General features: G+C 40.7%; 1 protein-coding gene across 1 annotated transcript in view; it reads right to left on the bottom strand.

Annotated features, from left to right (window-relative positions):
* ESR1 (estrogen receptor 1) overlaps positions 1 to 23,601 on the bottom strand; it is a gene marked incomplete at its 3' end in the record, with an annotated part of 276,093 nt that overhangs the window by 29,197 nt on the left and 223,295 nt on the right. The window contains exon 6 of the mRNA XM_080700149.1: positions 865 to 998. Within this exon, the coding sequence (XP_080556275.1) occupies positions 865 to 998 (134 nt within the window). The remainder of the gene's footprint in view (positions 1 to 864; positions 999 to 23,601) is intronic.

The raw sequence follows: 23,601 nt of genomic DNA, 5'->3' as shown, positions 1-23,601 counted from the left end.
TAGGATCACTTGGTCTACTTTCCGACATACATAATTATCAACAGAAGCATGGCTATATATATGTAGTGCGGCCAGGCAAAGGACCTGAAGGAACAGGAAGGGTTAAAAAAGGCCATCTATATAAAGAACAGAGATAGACAGGGTTGAGAATACAGGGAAAACAGTCAACGTTAAATCAAAACTTGAGACCCAGAAGTGATCAAAAAGGACGGAGCAGGTAAAGCAGAAGGTGGCGCCAGGAGATTACAAGAGCCCACTGACCTTTGCCATAGATATTCAAATTAAGGATTGAAACCGAGCAAATACCATTGGGTCCCCAAGACCCAATTATGACCAATTGCAAAAGAGCAGATAGGGGACCAGAAGGGATAGAAGCTCAATTCTCAAGAACTTCAACTTTACTCTCTTTTGGGGACCACCCTCCCCTCCTATGTGGGGGGAGGTTTCCTTTTTGTCTTTTCTCTTGGCTTAAAACAAGTCTTTATATCCTTATACTCACCCTTCTATAATATGTTAATATTTTTTTTAATTTCATAGACCAAGGACCCAATAAGAGGAGAGACTTTACATCAGTACCACTTAAAAAATTAAAAATCCCCATACCAGTGAAAGGATGCACGTATTTCAATAACAAGGCCATTTTATTCAATGTCCAACTATCATTTTTATTCATATATTTGACCATGAGATTCTTTCTCTCTAAGGAACCTACAATGGTGCTAGGTTATGTTAAATGCATGTAAATAATTCCTTTCAATTATGACATCATGGATTTGGAACAGGTAGGTTGTATCTGGTTGAAAAATACAAATAAATATTTCTTCCAGCAACTCAGCATTAAATTCTTGCATATTATCAACTCACCAGAATTAAGCAAAATGATAGATTTGAGGCACACAAACTCCTCTCCCTGCAGATTCATCATACGGAACCGAGTTGACGTAGCCAGCAACATGTCAAAGATCTCCACCATGCCCTCTACACATTTACCCTGATTCCTATGAAAACAAATTTTAAAGAGCATTAAAGAACAGAAAAACTTCCACATGACATAAGGGGCATATTTATTAAAGTCTACTGGTTCCAAATCTTTAACCCAAACCTGCTACCCATTCTCTTTATAGACCATGAACATTCATTTGAATTCAAGAAGGCAAGACCAAAAAAGTTACACATCAATAAACCACGCTCATTTTAAATTCCTAGAAAAAATGTATTGGTCAATTGTCAAATCTACCATCTTAACTAGTTCAGCTATAGGATTTACATATGATTAAGATCAAGGTGATAATTTTTCGCATACATGTTTATTGGTTTGCTATTGTACTCCAGACGTTGTGGTGGTAATGGGAATTGAAGGGGAGGGCTTTCTCTCAAGGGGTTCATGGCCTTCAAGTATACACCTCACAGATGTGTCCTGGGGCACTTTCAGAGTACAGGAGAAAGTACAACAATGGAGATTGGTTGGGCTGGACCATTGGTGTGACAGAGGGTGGCTGGGGAAGGATGTATCTGTAGATAGAATTTCAGTTGACACTGAGGATGTAGGATTCCATCAAGCGTGGGTGTGGATGATGAGTGGAAGAGGGTCCTAACCATGGAAAGCCGCAGCAACAGGAGGGGACATAGAGCCATGTCTGGGGGGTTAGGAGAAGCCAGGAGCCGGGTGTGTAAAAATATGTCAGCCGATGAAGCATGTCCTACATCATCAGAAGTTCAGGTCTTTTATTTTTCCTGTGCAACAAAGGCTCAGCATCATCAGTTTGACCTTAGTCTCCTATCTATTAAAAACACACATCTAAAGCATATAACACAGTATTTATTTATTTTTATTTATTTATTTATTTATTTGTTTGTTTATTTATTTATTTAGTGGTACTGGGGGTGGAATCCAGGGGCTTTTTACCTCCAGGCTACATCCCCAGACCTATTTTATATTTTATTTGGAAACAGGGTTCAACTAATTTGCTGAGAGCTTCATTAAGTAGCTGAGGCTGGCTTCAAACCTGTGCAATCTTCCTGTCTCAGCCTCCCAAGTACTGGGATTACAAGTGTGCGCCACCATGCCCAGCAAGACACAGTATTTTTTAAATGGGCCCGCTCAGCATTGTATCCATGGGTTTGTTACAGAACTTGAATGAGAAACTACAAATAAAAAATAGTTCATTCATTTTGAGATATAATGGGCTTGAAGAATTTAAAACACAGGGAGATGCTAAAATACTCTGTACATATTTGTGAAACACAGACACATACTTTATATATTTAAATATGTTAATGTATTTATAAAATATATAAAGGTTTAAAACATGAGCACATAATTTAGTACTTTGTTTTGTCTTTAGTTAAGAGATTTTGAAGTCCCCTCACTCTTTTTAACAGCTGTTTTTTCCCAGAACAAAACACTACATAGGCACGTATCACTTAATGATGAGGACACATTCTGAAAAATGTATTGTTAGACAATCTTGTCACTGTGTGAACATCATGGTGTGGTTACACTGAGATGGCTGCGCCGTCACTGAATAAACGATCTTATGTGACCACGCTGTACATGTATTCCACTGTTGACCAAAACCTTGCTCTGTGGCGCATGACTGTAATACTGTTACCCTCTTTCCTGGTGATATTTAGTTTGATTTCAAGTTTCACAAAGCTGTTACAAATGTCTTATGCAATGTCAGTTTTTATGTTTATGTCTTTGGACACACCTATTGATAGCTACTGAATAAATTCCTAGAATTAGAATTACTAGATCAAATCCTTGCAAAGAGCTTGTACCAATAGATTGTTGGTAGGAGAAATTCTTTTATTCTTCTTGTTCTGGGGATTATCCAGGGCCTGACACATGCTAAGAGAGTGAGATCTCGGGTCAGCAGTCTGTGAGGTAAACAGAGGCTCATGTCAGCCCTTGCTGACGTGTGATCTCTCTCCAAATTGTCTGCTTTGCCTTTTGTCTACATTTTTCTGTTGGATCACTGGTCATTTTCATTATTTGCCTTTTTTTCTAACAGGAATAAAAACACAGGGGCATTCTACCTCTGACCTATACCCTCCCCAGCCCTTTATATAATTTTTTTTTACTTTGAAACAGGGTCTTGCTAAGTCGCTGAGGCTGGCCTCAAACCTGTCATTCGCCAGTCTTAGCTTTTAAGTACTGGGATTACGGGCAGGCAGCACTATGCCCAGTATTGTCATATTTCTCTTTTTATTTTGTTTCTGATATTTTCTCATAAATTTTTTTGTGTTAGCCTTTGATCTTCTGGGGTACATTCATTTTTATAACAACTTTATTGAGATATTACTACATATCATATAACACTCATCCATTTTACGAGTATAGTTTAGTTCAGTGGATTTAGTATATTTACTATATTAGCAGGTATCATTTGGAACTTAGTTTGATGTGAGACAAGGATTCAGCTTAACATTTTTTCCAGATAGCAAGTGAGTTTTCTTAACACCATTTATGTGACAAACTACAGATTTGAGATATGATCTGTACTTTTACTTCTTACAAGTAACTTCTAACATTAATTGTTTTTTTTTTTTTTTTGCATTTTCCATATGAGGAAATTAGGACTCTAAACTGGAAGAAAAAATTTCAATCATAAGTTTTCTTTGTCTTCCTTGCCTTACTTTAATTCATTTCACAAGATTTATTGAGGGCCTACTATATACCCATCCTTGTTCTAGACACTGGAGTACAGAGAAGAAAGCCATGCGCATTGTTAATAAGGAGATCAAGAAGCCTGGCAAGACCAACAAAGACAAAGATAAGTTCAATGAGATAGAATACAGCGCCCCAAAGGCACAGCAAGAACTTGCCCATCTCATTTTTCCGGTCTCCCCAAATTCAACTCACATCAGCATTGAAACAGTTACCATGGTATGCTTGGACCAGGTTGCGTGAGTTCTTATGTAAAATGTTTAGAATGGAGCGTGGCGCACAGCGTGGATGGCATTTAAGTATTAGCTATAGATGAATTTGATTTATCAACAGAGAGGTTGGCCACTTGAGCGGAAGCATCTAGAAGACAAGTTCCATGAGCATTCTGCACTGAACGTAAAATCGACATGAACTGCCTGAGCGCAGGGGACACTGCGAGAGCCACCAGCTCATCATGGGGACAGGCCAGTGGTCCCACCAAAGGCTCCACGGGCCTTGAGTGGGCTGAGGCCAGACCAGAAGTGGGTTTTCCTCGTCACGTAGCTGAACTTTTTTTAAGTAGTACATTTTTCTTTCCAGAAAATAAAATAAACAAGGATAAGGGAAAATGTTTAGAGGATGAAGCCTTTAAAAATAACAACTCCTAGCCAAAATAGAGAAATGTTCCTTTCTCAGTGTAAAGTCTCTGTTTACTTAACAGACTGCAGGCCGGCAGGGGAGGAAGCCTCCTGTGGGAGGGAGCCTGCCGTCACCTGCTGCGCGCAAAAGTTCAGTTCAGAAACTGAGAAAGTGGATATTAACGATTCTTTCTTCTCCCCTGTGCAGCAACAGTCTCCCAAATGTCCCCCACCCCCAGAAACTCGTTCTTAACTCTTCCAGAAAAGGTGTATTTTTTTTTTTTCTGGAGCCTCTTCTCCTCGGGTATTCTGTTATTCCCAACCAGCAATTATTATCTATCGACAAACAGTTCTTGCTCTGCGGTAACTCCTTAGCAGCTACAGACTGCACACTTAGATGGTGCACGCTTCAAGTTCGCAATCCAGTTCTTACTTTGGTGTGTGCATACGTGTGTGTGTGTGTGTGTGTGTGTGTGTGTGTGTGTGTATACATGCATGCATGTTTGTGTCCATCCTTTGAGGGACTGGGAAAGGGCATACATTGACTATTAATTGTACAACCCTGATAGGAAGAAGCAGCCTGGAACCCACCTCTCATGCAAACACAGGTACTCTGTGTTCTGTGGGTCTGAGCCTGGTTGCTGAGCGCTCCTGGGGGCTTTTCAAGCAGAGAAGCTGCAATTTTCTAAACAATGCTGTAAAGGGCTAGACATTTATGATAATGTCACCATCAGTGTGAAGTCACTATCTTTTTCTATGGGAGAAACGCAGTGGATCTAAACACTTTAGCCAATCTACTGTGCAATAAATAAAAATAATGTACGTTGGTAGCCCCATGGATATTTTTAGCATATCACCTGAGTATCACCTGAACCCAATGGCTGCCTGATTACGTGGTACCTGCGCGGTTCTCTTTAGCATTATTACAACTTAGGGAAAAAAATTAAACAATCTTGCCATGTGAGCTGGTAATCACATAATGTGTTAACCTGCTATTGGCACAAATCTACATGGACTTGAAGGCTTGTCATTTGTCAGATAGAAAGGAATCCCTCACCGTTGGCTAAGGTCATCATATAATGTGGTCAGGGATTGACATTCCAGGTCCTGCTGGAATGTTCTAGACCAACATCAGGAAGTGAATCAGACTGGAACATTTAACTTTGTTTCCATGGGAATGGCTGCACCCATAGCATCAAAAATGGGAGGGGGAGTTATTTAGAATCTGGAGGTAGCATCACTGCAAGACAAGACTGGTCTAAATCCACGAGGTGCTCCTGAGGCCGAGAAACACCTGCTAAACAACACGTACTTTTAAAGCAAGCACGGCTTCAGTCACAGATCTGAAGTCCTTTAACAAGCAGACCAGCCCTGCCTCCCACCGTGAGCCGTGACAGTCTGCAGTGAGGCGCTCCTCACCCATCAGATCAGACTGCTTTGCAGAGCACCTCAAAATCCCCTCGTGGGGATCCTTGATCTGCCACTTACCCTCTCCAAATGCAGTCCTTCTGCATCTAAGTGATGGGGGGCAGCACAGGACTCGCAAGAGCATTCGCTCACGGCGGGGCTGGGTGTGTCTCCTCTATAAAAATGGAAGCTTGTTTTTCAGAAAAGCGTCCCTAGGGTCCCTATTCCTCTTCAGAGGAAGCAAATAAAGAGCTCTAATAATCAAATCTGCACTTTCCTACCTTCCAAAACGTACCTTACAGATTGTAAAGTTACCCATTAGTCTCTCTTTGCATGAAAAAAAAATTGATAAATAGAAACCAAGAAGACCCAGGAGATCAACATAAGACATTTAATTTAGTTGCCCTAAAAAAAGGACAGTCTGATTAAAAGGCAAAGGTATGTGTTGAGATGATGTATAAAGTCAGTGGTGGCGAGATCAGTTGTATGTAAAGAACTCCTGTGAGTTTTGATGCTACAGAATCTCTCAGCAGATGCTCTGAAATGCTGTGATCCCATACACGTTTATATTTATATGATCAAGACGTTTACAACTTTGTGAGGTATGGAAGAAAAGCACCTGAAATGGAAAGTTGTAAGCAATATATCTTGAAAGATGCAAAATATAAAAAGAAAGGGCTTCAGGTTTCGGTTCTGGAGTCAATCAAGCTGCCTGGTTTCAAATTTGGATGCCATTACTTAATAATGGTGTGATCTTGAACTGCTAGTTACTTTAACTACTTGCTCCTGGATGAAAATAAAATCACCTCTATCAGACTTTAAGTTGGAAAATGAAGAATTAAGACATTGGGATATGATGGCTGGTCAATACAGCAATTAGCCCATGAAGAATAGAAAAGAAATTGGTAGTAGGAATGTAATACTGCCATATAAAATGTCTACTTTCTTAATGCCAGGTAGTGATGGGACAGGCATCACAGCAAGAGAAGGAGCTCTTCTGCAACACTGCAAAATGTCTGGTCTAACATAATCTGAGAGGAGGACCACAGACCTGGAAGAGTGGTCAGGAAAACTCAGACTGGTGATATACAGAAGACGCTATGGTGGCCATTCATAAGATATTACAGGACAGAGGTGAGCCCAGCAGGAACTGCAGGATTCTCAAGCAGAAAGGCAAGGGAATGGGGAAAACTCAAAGTGGTCTTACAAGGTTGGAAACCATTCTGGCTAAAAATATTTTCTTTACCTTTTTAGTAGTACATTCTAATTATACATTATACTGATTCACTGGGATATATTTGTACATACATGATATAATTTCCTTAGTTCATTCCATGGTACCTCCTCTTTTCCTCTCTTTCTCACTCTCTGTTATCCGCTTCTTCCACTTCACTGGTCTCTCTTCTATTCTTGTGAGATCTTTTTTATTTTGTATTTTTTTCTCTCTAGCTCCCACAAATGAGAGGAAACATGGGACTCTTGATTTCATGTATCTGGCTCATTGCACTTAACATAAAGTTCTTCAGTTCCATTCATTTTCCTACAAACTATGTGATTTCACTCTTCTTTATGACCAAAAAAGACTTCACTGTGTATATATAGCACATTTTTTTCATCCAGTCATCTGTTCACAGACACTTAGGTTGTTTCCATAAGCTGGCTTTTGTGACTTGTGCTGCAATGGACATGGGTATGCAGGCATCCCTATAGCATGCTGAATTTAATTCTTTTTGGCCAAGAAATATTGAAAGATATAAGGGTCTTGAGTATGAATGGTCCAGTAAGACTTCTCAGTTCACAAAGTAAATCCATAACTATGGGTTCTGTATCTACAGATTTAATCAACAGTGTATCACCTGTACTTAACATGCACTTTATTTCCTTGCCCTTATTGCCTAAAAAAATCCAGTAAAACAATAATCTAGGTACTATAAGTAATCTAGATAGAGATTATCCAAAATATATGGAAAGATATGCACAGGTTATATGAAATACAACACTATTTTATATAAGAGACTTGAGCATTCACGGATTGTGATATCCTAGGGGTCCCAGAACCAATCCCATGAAGATTCCAAGGGTAAAGGGTGAAAGCAAAGGGCGTTACATTTCCACCCAAGCTTATTGTTCCATATAGCCTCAAAGAAGTCATGAACAAATCACAAAAGAAAGGCCAAAAGACTAAGATACAAAAGGAATATCAAACATGGTGAGGATATGGGAAAGAGGGAACCCTCACACACCTCTGGCGGGGATGTAAAGTAGTACAGCCACGTGAAAAAGAGTATGGACCGTCCTCAAAAGTGTGAAAGTAGAAATTCAGTATGACCCAGAAATCCCACTGGATGCATATACTCGAAGAAAATACAACCAATATGTTGAAGAGTGATCTTGCACTCCCTTGTTCCTGAAGGATTATCTGCAGTAGCCCCGAAATGAAATCAACCAAAGTGTCCATCAGTGGGTAAGTGGATAAAGAAAGTGGGGTATGTATACAAAATGGAATACTAGTCAGCCTTATAAAAGAAGGAAACCCTGTCATTTCAACATGGAACGACAAATACCCTATGATCTCACTTGTAGGTAGAATCAAGAATGTGTAACTCATAAAAGCAGAGAGTAGGATAGGGGTTACGGGGGCTGTGGAGAGGAGGGGGGTTGGCATTGGAGAAATATTGGTCAAGCAACACGAGCTACTGGAGAGGAGGAATGAGTTTAAGAGGCAGACTCATTGTGCAACATGGTGACTACATCTAATAGCAATGCATTGTATACCTGAAAATTACCCAGAGAGTAGGTTTTAAGTGTTCTCACCAATATAAGTGGTGATTGTGTGAACCAATTATTATGCTAATTAGTGTGATTTAGCCATTCCACAAAGTCTACATATTTCAAAGTGTCCTGTTGTACAACATAAATATATGTAATTCTTAATTGCAAATTAAAAAATAAAGAATAAGCCAGGCATGGTGGCGTACGCTTGTAATCCCCGCTCTTGGGAGCCGGAGACAGGAGGATCTCGCAGGTTTGAAGCCAGCCTCGCTGGCTTAAGAGACTCTGTTTCCAAATAAAAATATAAAATAGGTCTGGGAGTGTAGCCCGGAGGTAGAAGGGCTTCCAGGAACCCCAGTACCACCAAAATAATAATAATAAAGAATAATAAAATACAGAATATCAGGGGTTGAGAATTATGTGTAGGAAAGAACTTTGGGTGTGCTTACAAGAAGATGAGACTAGGAAGTAGTAATAAAATAGAAGCCTATGATGTTTTGAGACAACTGTACTACCCAAGAAATCACAAGTCCAAACCGACAACGCTTTGAATGCTCAAGACTCCAACCTTTAGATCTAAATGTCCACTCGTAGGAATTGCTGTGACCACTGTGTAGCCCACAGAGGAACAAACTTTGCAGGGCCCACTTTTGATCCATCCAAGGTAAAGCACAGAAAGAGCAAGCCTCGCAGTAAGTGGATAGTGAAAAGAAAGAAATTCCCATCATCTGAAGAGTAAATTAGAAAGGCTGGGCTTCCCAGAAAGCAAAACTAAAGAATAAGCAAAGAACTTTTAAGCCCATGAGAAAAGAAGCCACCTCAAGTGCCCAGCAGAATCTTACAGCTCTCACAGAAGCATGATAGAGCATTCACCTTCTTCTGTAAACTACAGTCAATTCGCCCTTGCTTCATCACTGAACTTTGTACTTGTGGGTGAGGTTAACAATCCTGGGGAAGCCACATCCATCATTGACAAAGAGGACAGTGTGCCAGTGAGAAATCTTTGAGCTGTGTGTTATGGCTGGATGTGCCTGGATTGCCTTCCTGGGTTGGTACACAGTATGTTTTAAGTGTGAGACGAAAGGAGGTTTGGTAACCAGAAATAAAGGCTGAGACAAAGACAAACATGTTCACCAAAACACTTTTGCTTGTCCTTCTGGGCTTTCTCCTAGATGGAATTTCCCAGATTCCCTTGCAGGTAAGAGTGGACACATGACTGGCTTCTGGCCAATCGAAAGTGAGTAGAAACTTCTGTGATGAAGTAGTTAAGAAACATGTTTCTTAAGAAACAGATATTGAACAATCTCAATAAGAACCAACTGCTATTGACATTTTAGGGCTGTCTAATTCCTCCCTGACCCGATGTCAACATACAAAACACTTGGGATGCAAAAATATACTTATCTTTTGCAGACATGGCTATTCAATGATCAAAGGGGTATAGGAGATATATTTCCAGGATTGGGGGTGTAGCTCAGTGGTAGACCACTTGCTTGGCATATGGGAGGCTCTGTATTTCATCTCCAGCCCCTCCAAAACAAGAAAAAAATGTATTTACATAGCACCTTGCTTTAAAGATTCAAATTAAACTGGGCATGGTGGCACACACTTGTAATCCCAGCACTTGGGAGGCCGAGAAAAGAAGATTGCAGGTTTACAACCAGCCTTGGTAACTTAGCAAATCCTTCTGCAACTTATACCATTTTAAAATAAAATAGGACTGGGTATCTAAGAGGTAGAATACTCCTCAGTTCCATCACCAGTACCAGATAATAATAATAAGAAGAATATAATAATAATAATAAATTTGAATCATTTCCAACTTGTATGATTAGTAGAGGCATAAATAAGTTTGATGAAGGACTCAAAGGGTTGATTGTTGAGGAGGAAGAAAACTCCAAGAAGATTAAATGGTATCAGTAAAGACCAAGAGGTAGAAGAAGAGAAGGCATATTCAGGAATGTTGATCCAGTTGGTAGAGTATGGTATTTCTAAGGACAGAAACTTGCAAATGATTTAGTCAGAGTATGAAGAATGATTAATAAAAACCTAGGAGATGATGTTGCAAAAATATAGAAAAGTATTAGAGGTTTATCAATAGATGACATTATCAAGTAATATAAATTATTTGGCCTAATTAATTTCACATCAAAGTGCAATGGAGAATAGGGGAGAGAGAAGAGTCAAGAAGAGACTGCAAGTGTGCGAAAGAATGAGAGGTGGGGAGCAGCCCAATGTTAGAAAGAAGAAAAAGATATTTTGAAAATCCCTTGTGAATGGGAAAAAGACCCAGTATTGGGCAAACAAAGAAGATATTGAAAGATGCCTCCAAGACTGTATGCTAGAATGAATGGAACTATGGTAAGAGAAATGGAGAAATTAACAGAAAGAAGGAAGCTCAGAGGGTTTGTAATTTGCAAATAGAAGAAAACAACTTCCCTTAACAACTACTGAGTTTACCCAATATCATGTATGGGGGAGGGGACGAGTGGGGAGAGGGCGGGGAAGCCCACCAACAATGTGTGCATGTATCACTATCTCTATGACATGCATTATGGATGAGGCTATCATGAACCCATTAGAATATTTAAAAATATTGATTTTAAAATTTCACCAGGCTAACTAGAGATGACAAGCAAACAATAGAAAGAAAATGTAGGTCTGACACTTGGGATAAAGAACAGAGCTAAATATACCAGTGTAGAACTCATTTTTGGGGGAGATGGTTGTGTGTTTTTATACCCCACTGACCACAGTGGTCATCTTTTCAAGTCAGTATATTAAAAAACTCATTTTTTGAATGGGTGTTCAGTCTTTTACTTTTTTCATACTTCTTTAAGTTTTCCCCTATGGACAGACATTTATATTGTCTTCAATATTTGGCTGCAATAAACTATGTGCAATTATCCTTAGATATATATTTTCTACACCTGCAAAATTGTGTAGAAACAATCCTTACCCATCTAATACCAGAGTCGAAGAATATAGGCACTTAACATTTTACTAAGTATGGCCAAAATGACCTTCAAAAATGTCATGCAAATTTATAGTCCTTAAGTGAACATGAAAATATCTGGAAATAGAGATTTGGGAGGTGTTGGACTAGAGAGCTGAAAGTGGGATCATCAGGGCAAAGAGAGAAAGAGGAGGAACGGAAGGAGGAAAAGCAGGGGAGGGGGAGATGGACGTTGAGGACAGCTGGGAGCAAAAGCATCTTTGGCGGGAGAGTTCAAAGCAGAGTGAATCAGGCGATGTCAGAGATGGCAAGACAGAGGGAGCTGAGACGCTGAAGGTCTAAAGGTCAAAAGGAAAAGGAGGAGACCACAGGGAAGGGCTGACAGAAGCAGGAAGGAGAGAGCCATAGAAAAATAGACAAGAACACACTGCATGTCATCACAGGAGAAAGAATACCTTCTCCAAACTCCAGAGAGGTGGGAATAATGTTAATGCAGAAACTCTATGTTAAAAAGTGTTACACCTCAATTTCTTTAGTAAACCAAAGGGGCATTGTTCACAGAGAATATGAGAAGGGGGTAGACTGAGGCAGGGGACTGTGGGTCATAGGAAGCATCTTTAACGCTCTCAGTCCTTGGGACAGGAGTGAGCTCTATGTCCTCGACCAAGCCTGGGGATTTCTGGTCCTTGTATGATTTCTCCACGTCCATTTCTTACCGCCTACCTCACAGTCTGTACTGCCTAGTATTTCTGTACAAATGCAGATTTTCCAGAATACTACTTGGATTATCACACTCCGCACCACCTCTTCCCCCTCTCCTCAGCTTTTAAGGCTCGAACAGGCTCCAGGATGACTTTCCTAATGGCCCTCCATTCTCTGTTCTTTTACCCTGATGTTGTATATTTTTCCTCTGTGCTATAAGACTGTCCATTTCATCATTGTCAGCAAACTTTGTGGAAAAAAACAGAAGGTAGATCTTTCAGGCCTCATGGGTCCCACAGACTCTGTTGCATCTACTGAAGTGTGTTGGTTTAGCACCAAAATAGCTCTAAACAATATGTAGCCAGGCACAGTGACACACACCTGCATTCCCAGTACTTAGGAGACTGAGACAGGCAGATCACAGGTTCAAGGGCAGCCTAAGCAATTTACCAATATTCGCAGCAACTTAGAGACTCTGTTTCAAAACAAAAAATAAAATAAAATAAAAAGTGGTAGAGGTAGAGCTTGGATGTAGAATACCCCTGGGTTCAATACCCAGTAATACATATACACACAAGAAAAATTTAAAAACAAGTGATCAATGCATATAACTGTTCTAATAAAACTTTATGCACAAAACTAACAACAGGCTGGATTTGTCCTACAGAGTATACTTTGTCCACCCCTGTCCTACGTCCTTTTATATTACATGAACTTATGTGGCACCATCTCTGTGCACACATGCTTGATAAGAATGTAGTGATGAGTATCCCTGTTTATAGCAGCACATTCTCAGGCAAATTATGAATCTGATGATGTGTCCATCAACAGATGAATGGGCTATGAAACTGGTTTATAACTCAGTGAAATTTTACCTAGCCATAAAGAAGAACAAAATTATGCGATCTGCAGGAAAATGGATGGAACTAGAGAGTATTACGCCAAGTGAGGTTAGCCAGTTTCAGAAAGTGAAGGGTCACATATTTTCTCTCATACATAGAAGCTACAAGGAAACTAGCAAACAAAAGTGACTTTAAATAATGAGGAGAGCGACCAGTAGAAGAGCGTGGGGGGATTTGGGGAGGCACGTAAGGTGGGAAGAGAGGAGACTTTGCTTGTAATCCCCGCATTTGGGAGGCTGAGACCGGAGGACCACGGTTCACGGACAGCCTCAGCTACTTAGTGAGGCCCTTTGCAACTCAGTGAGACCCGGTTTCAAAATAAAGAATAAAAAATAGGGCAGGATGTAACTCGGAGGTCATATGCCCCTGGTTTCCATTCCCAATATTGGAGAGAGAGAGAGAGAGAGAGAGAGAGAGAGAGAGAGAGAGAGAGAGAGAGGGAGAACAGTTCAAACAAGCCTCCATCTGTGAAGGTATAAATGCCAATGTTAATGCCATGAATGGGGAGGGAGGGGTGGGATCCGGAGGGAAACGCACCTGGTGCTGTATGCAGGTATGCTTCTATCACACTCAGCCTCTACCTGATATATGATTACGATGCACCAATAAAAGCACGTTTAAAAATAAAAATAAAAAAGCACCCGGGGTTACCTCAGAGGAAAAATAGCCCTGGTGAAATCTTCAGTACCAAAATAAATAAATAACCAAAACTTTAAAGAATTATGTTTCATTATTTAAATGTATTACAGATCAGAAGATGTTCGCAATAAACTATGCATAGTATGATTCTTTTTTATTTTTATTTTTCTTGTGGTACTAGAGATTGAACCCAAAGGCATTCTATCTCTGAGTAACACCTCCGGCCCTATTTTATTTTTCATTTTGAAACAGGGTTTCACTGAATTGCTGAAAGCCTAAGTTATTGAGGCTGTCCTCAAACTATGATCTTCCTATCTCAGCCTCCTAACTACTGGGATTACAATCGCTCAGCACCATGCCAACTAGTATAATTTGTCTTTAAAATGTAAACTGACAGCAGGCATGGTGGTACATGCTTGTAATCCCAATACTTGGGAGACTGAGACAGGAGGATCTGGGTTTGTGGCCAGCCTCAGCTACTTAGTGAGACCCTCTGCAACTTAGTGAGACCCTGTTTCAAAGTAAAGAATAAAAAATGGGGCCGGGGGTATAGCTTGAAGGTAGAATGCTCCTGGTTTCAATCCCCAGTACTGTAGAAAAAAAGTAAATTGACACAGATATGTATATAAAAGAATGCACTAAATTTTCTGGGTGGTAGACTTAGGGTGTTTAGTCTCTTTCCCTATTGTCCATTTTATGTAATAAACACATTGTTTGAGGGGAGGAGAATCTAGTCATGAGCAGGGCAGGAATGTACTGTCTGAGAAGGAGCTTTATACTCGATTTGGGTGGCAGATCATTTTTTTAAAAAGTAAAGGAAATGAAGTCACAGGTAGTAGTATGTGACGGGAGAAATTCTAAGAAGTCACTACCCTATGGCAAAGAAACACAGGAGCACCGCGTGGGAGAGAAGTCTGAGATGGCAAAGGGAAATCCGAATGGACCGCAGAGAACTACGGATCTGGGCTTCAGAGAAACAGGCCAGGAGACGTAGCTGTGAGGGCTGCTGCGGAGTGCAGAGAAGGAGAGGGGATGCGACCTCTCCAGGGAACGTAGCCTAAGACGACGATGAGGCAGCAAAGGCAAGGGAGGGGCAAAGGCAAGGGAGGGGCAGCCAGGGAGCAGGCGCCTCACAGGTGGGGACAGAGTTGATGGTTCAGAGAAAGCCAGGGAGGTGAGCATGAGTCTGTGGGCCACGCTGATATGGCGTCTTGGCTATCCCCAGGGGCACTGGGTGGCCCGGGGATGGAAGAGAAGAGAGTAGATGGTAGTTGTGGCCCACAGTTGGAGACTGACTCTCGAGGGATGGAGAAGTGTCAAAGGCAGAGCTTCTCGAAGGTAATTTTGCAGTGACTGGCGATAGGGCTTAGAATGGACCAGGCAGAAAATGAAATCCAAAAGCTGTTCATAATCAAAGAAAAAACAGGTACTATCAAAGATGGAGTCAGTTCAGTAGAAATAAGGGGCAGAGTCAGGTGGAGGCTCCAGAGACTATAGTTCTGGAGAAAGAGGGAACTTTCGCTTTAAGATCCTGCAGGTGGTAAGTTCCCAGTGACCGCGTGCTCTGAAATAGTAAGAGGCCAAATAACTGAAAGGTGTGACCTTAAGAACACTGGGACCAAGGTCCTTGTTATCACAGCAAAGCACAATATTAAATGGCTGATTAAAAATTGACAAAACACCTGGAAAATGACCCAGGGCTCACTTAGGTCCCATTGTTCAAAGACGTCTAACTCTGAGGTCTTCTCTGAAGACTTTTCTGAACAAAGGTGATGATCAGAAGGTTTCAAGGTCAAGCCTGTGATCTCGTGGAAAGGAAGCTTCTCTCTCTTGTGCCCAACCTTCTTTTAGGCCGCCTGTCAACATGTTAACCTAACAGCCTTGGGCCAGGTTCCATGCTTATATATGAGTGACCTGTAACTAACAACAAGCCATATGTCAAAGCAAATGAGCTAAAAATACCACAGTAACTAGCAAAAAATGTCATTTGTCTTAGAGAGAGTGGGGTTCAGGTAGGTAATTGAAAGGAAAAAGAATGGAGTAAAATCAACAAACACAGAAGAGATTTTAAGAATGTAGCCAGGGGATCATCTTCGTAGAGTTATTATGAGAAGATGGAGATAACCATGGCGTATGATTCATTTAGGATTGGATTTCAAGTGGAAACGACTCTTGGTCCATTACCTTGAGAAGGGTTGCTATGAGACAGAGACCTGAGCTAGCTCCACTGAGAGGTTGAGGAATAAATGTGCAGAGCGATCTAGCCGCATTTAAGAAATGGCAACTTCTCAGACAGAAGGCAGGCTCTGGGTCCACGGCCCCGGCTGAAGAAACCGGGGAGCATGGTTGTAGGAAGAAAGATGACAGCTCTCTCCTTCCCCAGCCTAAACCCACGTTTACCTTGATGCTCTTGTTGTCTTGTTCTTAGGTGAAACGTAAAGGAGTCTAGGATCAACACAGAGGCTCAGTGAATTTCCACTGACATGGGGGAAGTGGGGAAGCCAAATGCAAAAGAAGAAGAAATAAAAAGCCCCAAAGATTCTTTTAGGATAGGGACACAGGTGTCCATGCTTGTTGAAAATCAGGCAGGGAGTGAGTGTTTCTCTGGTGGAGTGCCCTTGGCCATTTTCAGATGGAAGGAGAAGTTCTTCTCCTCCTGAGCCTTGTCTTATGGAGGCACTGATTCCTAGAGTGTGGATATGCACCCATCTCTTCCCATATCCAACTCCGTCCAAAGTGAAGGGCCTAGCCCCGCCCTGCCCTCCTGCTTCTGGCGCACAGCAGAAGGCCCCTCCTCCCTTCCTCCTCCCTCCTGCCCACAGTCTCCAAGGGAGGACATCAGCCTCACATGGTCACTGGGAGCCTGCCTCCACGCCCTGGTCACAGAGGCCAGATAAGTGACATACATGCTACTCCCCAGGAAGGATTCAGACCCTCCTCGCTCATGTTGGTGCAAATGGGTATCGTGGAAATTACACAGCCATTTAATATCGTTCTACCTGAAAGCTGTGTCTGGATTTTAGCTTCAAGCACTTGGTCATATAGTGTTCAATTACCTTTATTAAGCTACTCATCATACAGAAGTGAGGTTTTCTGGAATTTCTTGCTATTTACTTTTGTCCCATCACGGGGCTGATAGTCAAAAGTGATCTTATGCCAAGAGATATTTTGTAATAAGTAGAACGAGCCTGAACATGGACTCTTTTCTTACACTTTTGGATGCTGAAGTGGTAAAAGAAAAAAAAAAGGAGGCTAGAGTTGGTTATTACAGACGCTTCTGTCAGATTGTATAAAACACACTCCTGGGTTTGAATGGTTTGCCAAAAGGAGATGGGATTCTGCACTTCTATAGATAATGGTCCACTTGAGTTTGCTTGTTCAGTTTATACCGTTTAAGAGCTAACGTAAGTCCCTGGAAGAAAATTCTCTAATGGTTGCAGCTACTCAAATATCCAGTTGAAAAGAGCTTTCATCAGTCTTTGAAGATACCCTCATCAAGTAGGCAACAGAAGAAGAACACCTTGGTTACTCACTTTTTGTTGGGATGTCTTGGAATTATAGAAAGTAGCTAGGTAGTTTCTCTCCACTGTACCTAGATGGGCCAACGCTGTGAACTAGCATGAAGGCAAATGAAGGAAGAGAGGGTGTTTGCTGTGTGATATGCCTGAAAGTGGAGTTTCTAGTTTTGACTAACCCTTGTTTTTCTTAAAAAAAATATATGATTAACTTTTTTTTTGTTCTGCAACTCAATTGTCATTGAACACTGTTTTGGGAGTCCCTGCTATATGTCAGCCCCTGTGCTCGGCCCTAGAGACACAAAGATCAGTTTTATTCATTCAGTATCTATGAAGTCAGAATCTACTATGTCGCAAGCTGAGGATCTAAAGTGATCAAGCCAATCTTGCAGTACTCGGATTAACAAGGAAGCGGATACGGGATCATAAAATAAAGTGAAACTAGGAGCCGTGATAAATTCCAAGGAAGCAGAGGTCTAGGGCTTATGGAGAAGTAACTCAGATGAGGGGGAAGACGGGTGTCAGGGAAAACTTTCATGAAGAGTGACATTTCATCTCAAACTAAAGAACTAGGGATGAGCCTGGCAAGAAGTTGGGAAGAGCCTTCCCAGGAGAGACACGTAGGGAGTCATACAGTGTTAAGGGAAGAGTGACCCAAGCTTGTTTTGGTTTGGGATTTTGTTTTTGTTTTCAGACTCTGCCCTGAAGCAACTCACAAGGGAAATACTTCCTCAAGTATTTATGGCAGTAAGCAAATAAAATTCACATTTCTTAACCTGGCTGTTCCATTGGCAAAAGTTGTGCGCCTAGAAACAAAAACAAACTGTGCTGTAAAATGTTTAGGATCAATCAATCAATAGTGGCCATTGAAATGCCTGAAGAAAAAATTAATGCTTTTCTTTCCCTTTTTCTATTATATAAAACCTTGTCCACTTGTAACCCTTTAGGTAAGCGATACTTTCCCATAACTGGAAGTTTATAACTAATAACCTCAGAATTCCCAAGCTGTCTTCTCACAGAGACCCTAGTCACTGGTTTAGTTAGTAAGAACCAGGCTCTTTTTTATTTTTATTTTTTGTGGTTCTGGCAGATAAATCTAGGGGTGATCTCCTTCTACTGCTCCTGGTCCTTTGGAAGTCCATTTTGTATTCACCCTACATAAAATGCCTGTCTGGGATCCTCTCATCCCAGTGCCTCTGAACACCAGTGTGGAGAACCACACTCTCGCTGATTTTCAAGCTGATGTGGCTGTCACGCTTTGTTCAGTGAACAGAGTCCTACGACTCTATTCAGTGGCCACATGCATGACACAGGTCCTGGGACTTAGCCAGGATTCTTGGAACCCACTGCACTTGCATCCTCTTTCTGGGCCCTAGTAGGGAGCCACACAGGGGCTCGTAGTAACAACCTCATCCGCTTCTCCATCTACCACTCTCCACCACCACTTCTCCCAAGATCAGGATGAGGTTAAGTCTCCACTCTCAGGCCCTTCATTGGCCAGGTACCATTTGGCCATTTATTTCCTTTTTATTGCTCTAATCAGCCTTACATGTTCATATAAGTGTTCCTTCCCAAAGATGCTGTGCTCTCAGAAGACAGCCTCTTGTCACATTTCCTCTACATGCTCAGTGCCTAGGATAATGCTGATATTGTCGATCATCAACAGTTATTAATGGAATGGAGAGAGTCTCGATTCCTGCCACTTTCTAGCCTTTTGGTCATCTATTTCTAACTCAACCACTCTAAACCTCATTTTCCAGTGGAAAAATGTTCTTTGCCATGTGTATGTTATTATCCTTAAACGGCTGTCTCAGGGGTGCATGAGAGACTGGGTAGGGAAGCACACTCCCAGTCATAAGCATGGCACACATGATCAAATTGTCATCACTTAAAACTTATCTTTATTTTCTAAAAGGGTTGACTCTAAGGCTTTTAAAAAAATCAATGCTTGCTGGGCATAGTGGCGCACGTTTGTAATTCCCGCACTTGGGAGGCTGACACAGGAGGATCGCACAGGTTCGAAGCCAGCCTCAGCTACTTAGTGAGGCTCTCAGCAATTTAGTGAGACCCTGTTTCCAAAAAGAATATAAAAAAGGTCTGGGAGTATAGCCCGAAGGTAGAAAGCCTCTGGGTTCTACCCCCAGTACCACCCCCCCAAAAAAAATCAATGCAATATAAGAGAGAGAAGGTTGATAGCTCATGAATGCTTAGTAGAAACCAAAACCAAAATTAAGAAAAATTCACTAAATTTCATTAGTAGTAAAGCTCACTAATGCCTATATGATTTCAAAGGCCAGACAAGCCAAGCATATTGGCACACATTTGTAATCCCCGTATGTTAGGAGACTGAGACAGGAGGATCACAAGTTCAAGGCCAGCCTCAGGACTGAGACTCTCCGCAATTCAGCAAGACCCTGTTTCAAAATTTAAAAGGTGGGGGGGACTAGAGGTATAGCTCAGAGGTAGGATGCCCCTGTATTCAATGCCTAGTACCAGAAGGAAAAACAAAACAAGGGTCAGACAAACCCTTTCTACTCAACCCAAGGATATTTTCTCTTTACATTCTGTGTACCAGCATTCTAGGAAAGAAATAAGATATTATGTAGATTACCATTATGGATAAAGATGTCTTGCCCATCATCCTTACTATCAAGGGCAATATTTTGTTTTTATTTCGTCGCATTCCTCCTTGTCCTTCTTATGAAATATTTCCAAAACATCAGGCCTCGACACATATACAAATGGAATTTTTAGTCTAGTCGAAGAAGGCTAAAAGCGAGCCAAAGCCATCTTTCTAATTAACCTGAAGCTTCTCCGAGAAACGAAAACGACGTGTGCTCCTACGACTTCATCAGTGGTTGGCACCACAATGGATTATGGTATAAACAACTGGCAAACAAAACTTGAGCCCATTTCTGGGCTTTTAGCAAATTATTGCTAGCTTTTCTTCCCTGGTCCCGAGTATTCCCAAGGAGTTCAGGCTGCTCTCTACGCCCCAAGACCTCAATGATGGTTGAAATGGATTCTGCACCAAGGTAAACAGGGCTCCTCCCAAAGTCTAGAGAGCTCCGGTCTGCAGAAAGCTAATGAAGCCCTTGAAGCAGTATGCTTCTCTTCCACCCACACTTTATTGAAATGCTTTTGAGTCTTATTGTGTTGTAATTACATGCTATAGAAAACTCCACAAACATCTATTTCAAGGATTGGGCCCATGACTCTTACTAAAACATTTCAATTCCATTTTCCTGAGCAGACAACCTCTAAATGCATTTGTGAGGGCCCTCCACAAGTATTTCCATTTCACATTTCAGAAAACTTAAAAGTGGGGCAGGTTCCTGACTTAGTTGACGATGGATGTAAAGGGAATGTTCTTCGGAGCTGGGCAGCTTGTTTTCACTTTCTTTTCTATATTTTTAGTGTAATAATTGATTCAGACAAAAGAATTTTGATGATATGCTGGATAATATACATTCTGATTATATCTATATCTATATATCTATATCTATATATAGATATATATCTGTGTTAGAAAGCACAATAAATGTGAATATCCATTTCTCCAGTAACTTGTTTCCCTTTTATTTCTTTTATTAGTCATTTTAGAGAGATCAACTGCATCCATAGTTCTTTATGATTAGCACCTTTTGTGCCTAGTCTAAGATTTAATGCCTAAAACCAAGATAAATATTTTTCCACCAAAATTTCTATTTTGAAAGCCAGGCATGGTGGCGAATGCTTGTAATCCCGGTACTTGGGAGGCTGAGACAGGAGGATCACACAGGTTCAAAGCCAGCCTCAGCCACTTAGTGAGGCTCTTAGCAACTTAGTGAGACCCTATTTCCAAATAAAATATAAAATAGGTCGGGGATGAAGCCCAGAGGTAGAAAGCTCCTAGGTTCTATCCCCAGTACCACACACATACAAAAAATAATAATAATAATTTGGTTTTGGCTTTCAGGTTTATTGTTCCTCTAGAATTAATTTTTCACATGGTGTCAAGTAGAATCCGACTTTTTTGTTTGCACAAAGACAACCGGCTGTCTCAGTACCTTAACCTGATGATCTTCCTTTCCTTCACAACCTCAGGGCCCTTTCCAATATGTGGCGGTTTTTCATAAATGAGCTGTTTTATTCATTCATCGATGTGCTTATTTTATTTCTGTGCCAGTGCTACATTGTCATAATTATTATAGCACTAATTTTAGAGAATTTTTTCTTTCTTTCTTTTCTTTCCTCCCGTCTCCCAATCTTCGTGTCAGTCTTTAGAGAGTATATGGCTATACTTCGTCCTTGACCTTTTCCATCTAAATTTTAGAATAAATTTAGAATTTTGACTGGTAATGCCATAAACTTAGAGATCACTTGAAACATTTTCGCCAATGAATCTTCCTTGCCACACATATAATATAATTTTATTTTCAATGATTTGTTAATTGGGTATCTTTAATAGAGCTTTATAATTTTCTCTGTAGAGATCTTGCAATATCTTTATCACATTTATTCCAAAATACATTAATAGCTTTGGTTGCAAATATGAAGTCCCTGTATATCAAATAAATGGTCTTTTGTATTTGTTGCTAGTGTAAATAAATTTAATTTGTGTGTATTGATTAGACCTTCTTTTAAACATTTTAATAGAGTTAAATATCAGAAAATAGCAAAAGAAGTTCTTATCTAAAAATGTTTTAAGCCAGTCATGGTGTTGTACACCTGTAATCCCAGTACTTGGGAGGCTGAAATAGTAAGACCACAGGTTTGCTGCCAGCCTCAGCAATTTAGGGAGACCCTATTTCAAAATAAACTAATTAAATAGAGTTGTGAGTGTAACTCGGAGGTAAAATGTCCCTGGGTTCAATCCACAGTACCAAACACACAAAAAGAATGTTTTAATAGGATATGTTAAGGACTAAATTGCTAATGGTTAAAAAATATACTCTGGAATTTTGGACTTTATGGCATGCCTCTGCTATAAAAATGGAATATAATCTCATAGTCTTTCTATGTCATGACTAATAAAATACTAAACGGAATAAATAGCATAAACCTAAAATGACTTCCTCTCAGGGAAGTTTTTGAATTTTTTATTTTTGTTATGTGGATCATATTGAAAATGGCATACATTCAGACTGGGCTTGGTGCCCTCTCCCCCCTGCTTCCCCTTCCCCACTCCCAACAATGAGTGTCCAGGTTGACCATGCTACATCCACACTTTTACATATATTCGGTCGTAGCTCCTCCATTAATCAACCTCAGCCTTCTTCCTCTCCTATCCTTCCACCCTAGCTTGGCTGAGTTTTCCCCTCCCTTATCTGAAGTCTCTCTGGTATCCCCAATACTCCCTAGTTTGGGCATGTTAGAGAAAACACATGTGCCTTATTTTTCTGTGTTTGGCGGATCTCACTTAACATAATGTTCTCCAGGTCTTTCAATCTTCTTGCTCCCTATCATCATCAATTATTCCAAAAGCAAAACATCAGAGTCAAGAAAGGTCCTTGAGAAGCCCCAGATGATGGTCCAAAGCCCTTCCAATGACACGTACTGCTGTGCACGTGCCCATTTTTAGGTCATATTGTTAGCTGTAATTAACAGTTTGGTATGGTTGATGTTTTGAATTCATGTAAGTCTACTCTGCCAAGTCAGCTACCAATGGTACTGCTAGCCACAAAGCAAAAGACTCAGAATGAGTTAAAAAATACCAAAGATATGAATTGAAAGTACTGAAGAAATGACCAAAGCTTTTGAAAAAGCCACTTGCACATTTTAGAAATAAAAACCTAAGTAAAGAGATAGTCGAGCAATAGAAAAAAATACAGGACATGAAACATTTTATAAATATATATGATAAAAATTTTAAAAAATTAGAACATAAAGTAAATTATGCTGGACATAACAGCACATGGACCCTGTGGACAGCATAGTGAGGAGACCTTTATAAAGACAGAAAGATACGTAGTAACGCTAAAGAACAAAAGATTGAAGAGATAGTTGCACAGACGTCAGGTAAGAGGTATCTGTCATGTTATAGTTTGAATTTAAAAAGTCCCCCAGTGCCTCAAGGCATCAAGGCAACCATATTGGAGGTGGAGCCTGATGGCTGAGGAGTCCTTGGGATTGTGGCCTTTGAGGTTACTTATGATCCCTCCAGTCCCGTGTCTCTTGCCTGCCTCCTCTGTGATGTGAAGGCAGAGTACTTACTCTGTCCCTCTTGCTTCCTGCCACCACTCCCCGAGCTCCTCCAATGTGGCCTGGCCTATCATGGACTGAACCCCTAAAACATCCAAAACTGTGAGCAAATAAATCTCCCTTCCTCTAAGTTGTAGTGGTCAGTTTTCTGAGTCACAGCGGAACTCTGTATCAAAGCGCCTTGGAGAAGAAAAGCAGACAAGGTAGCAAAATAATTAATCAAGAATAGAAATCAAGA

The sequence above is a fragment of the Muscardinus avellanarius genome (assembly GCF_963383645.1).
Source record: "Muscardinus avellanarius genome assembly, chromosome: 8".
NCBI lineage: Eukaryota > Metazoa > Chordata > Mammalia > Rodentia > Gliridae > Muscardinus > Muscardinus avellanarius.
This window is presented reverse-complemented; position numbering and strand designations above follow the sequence as displayed.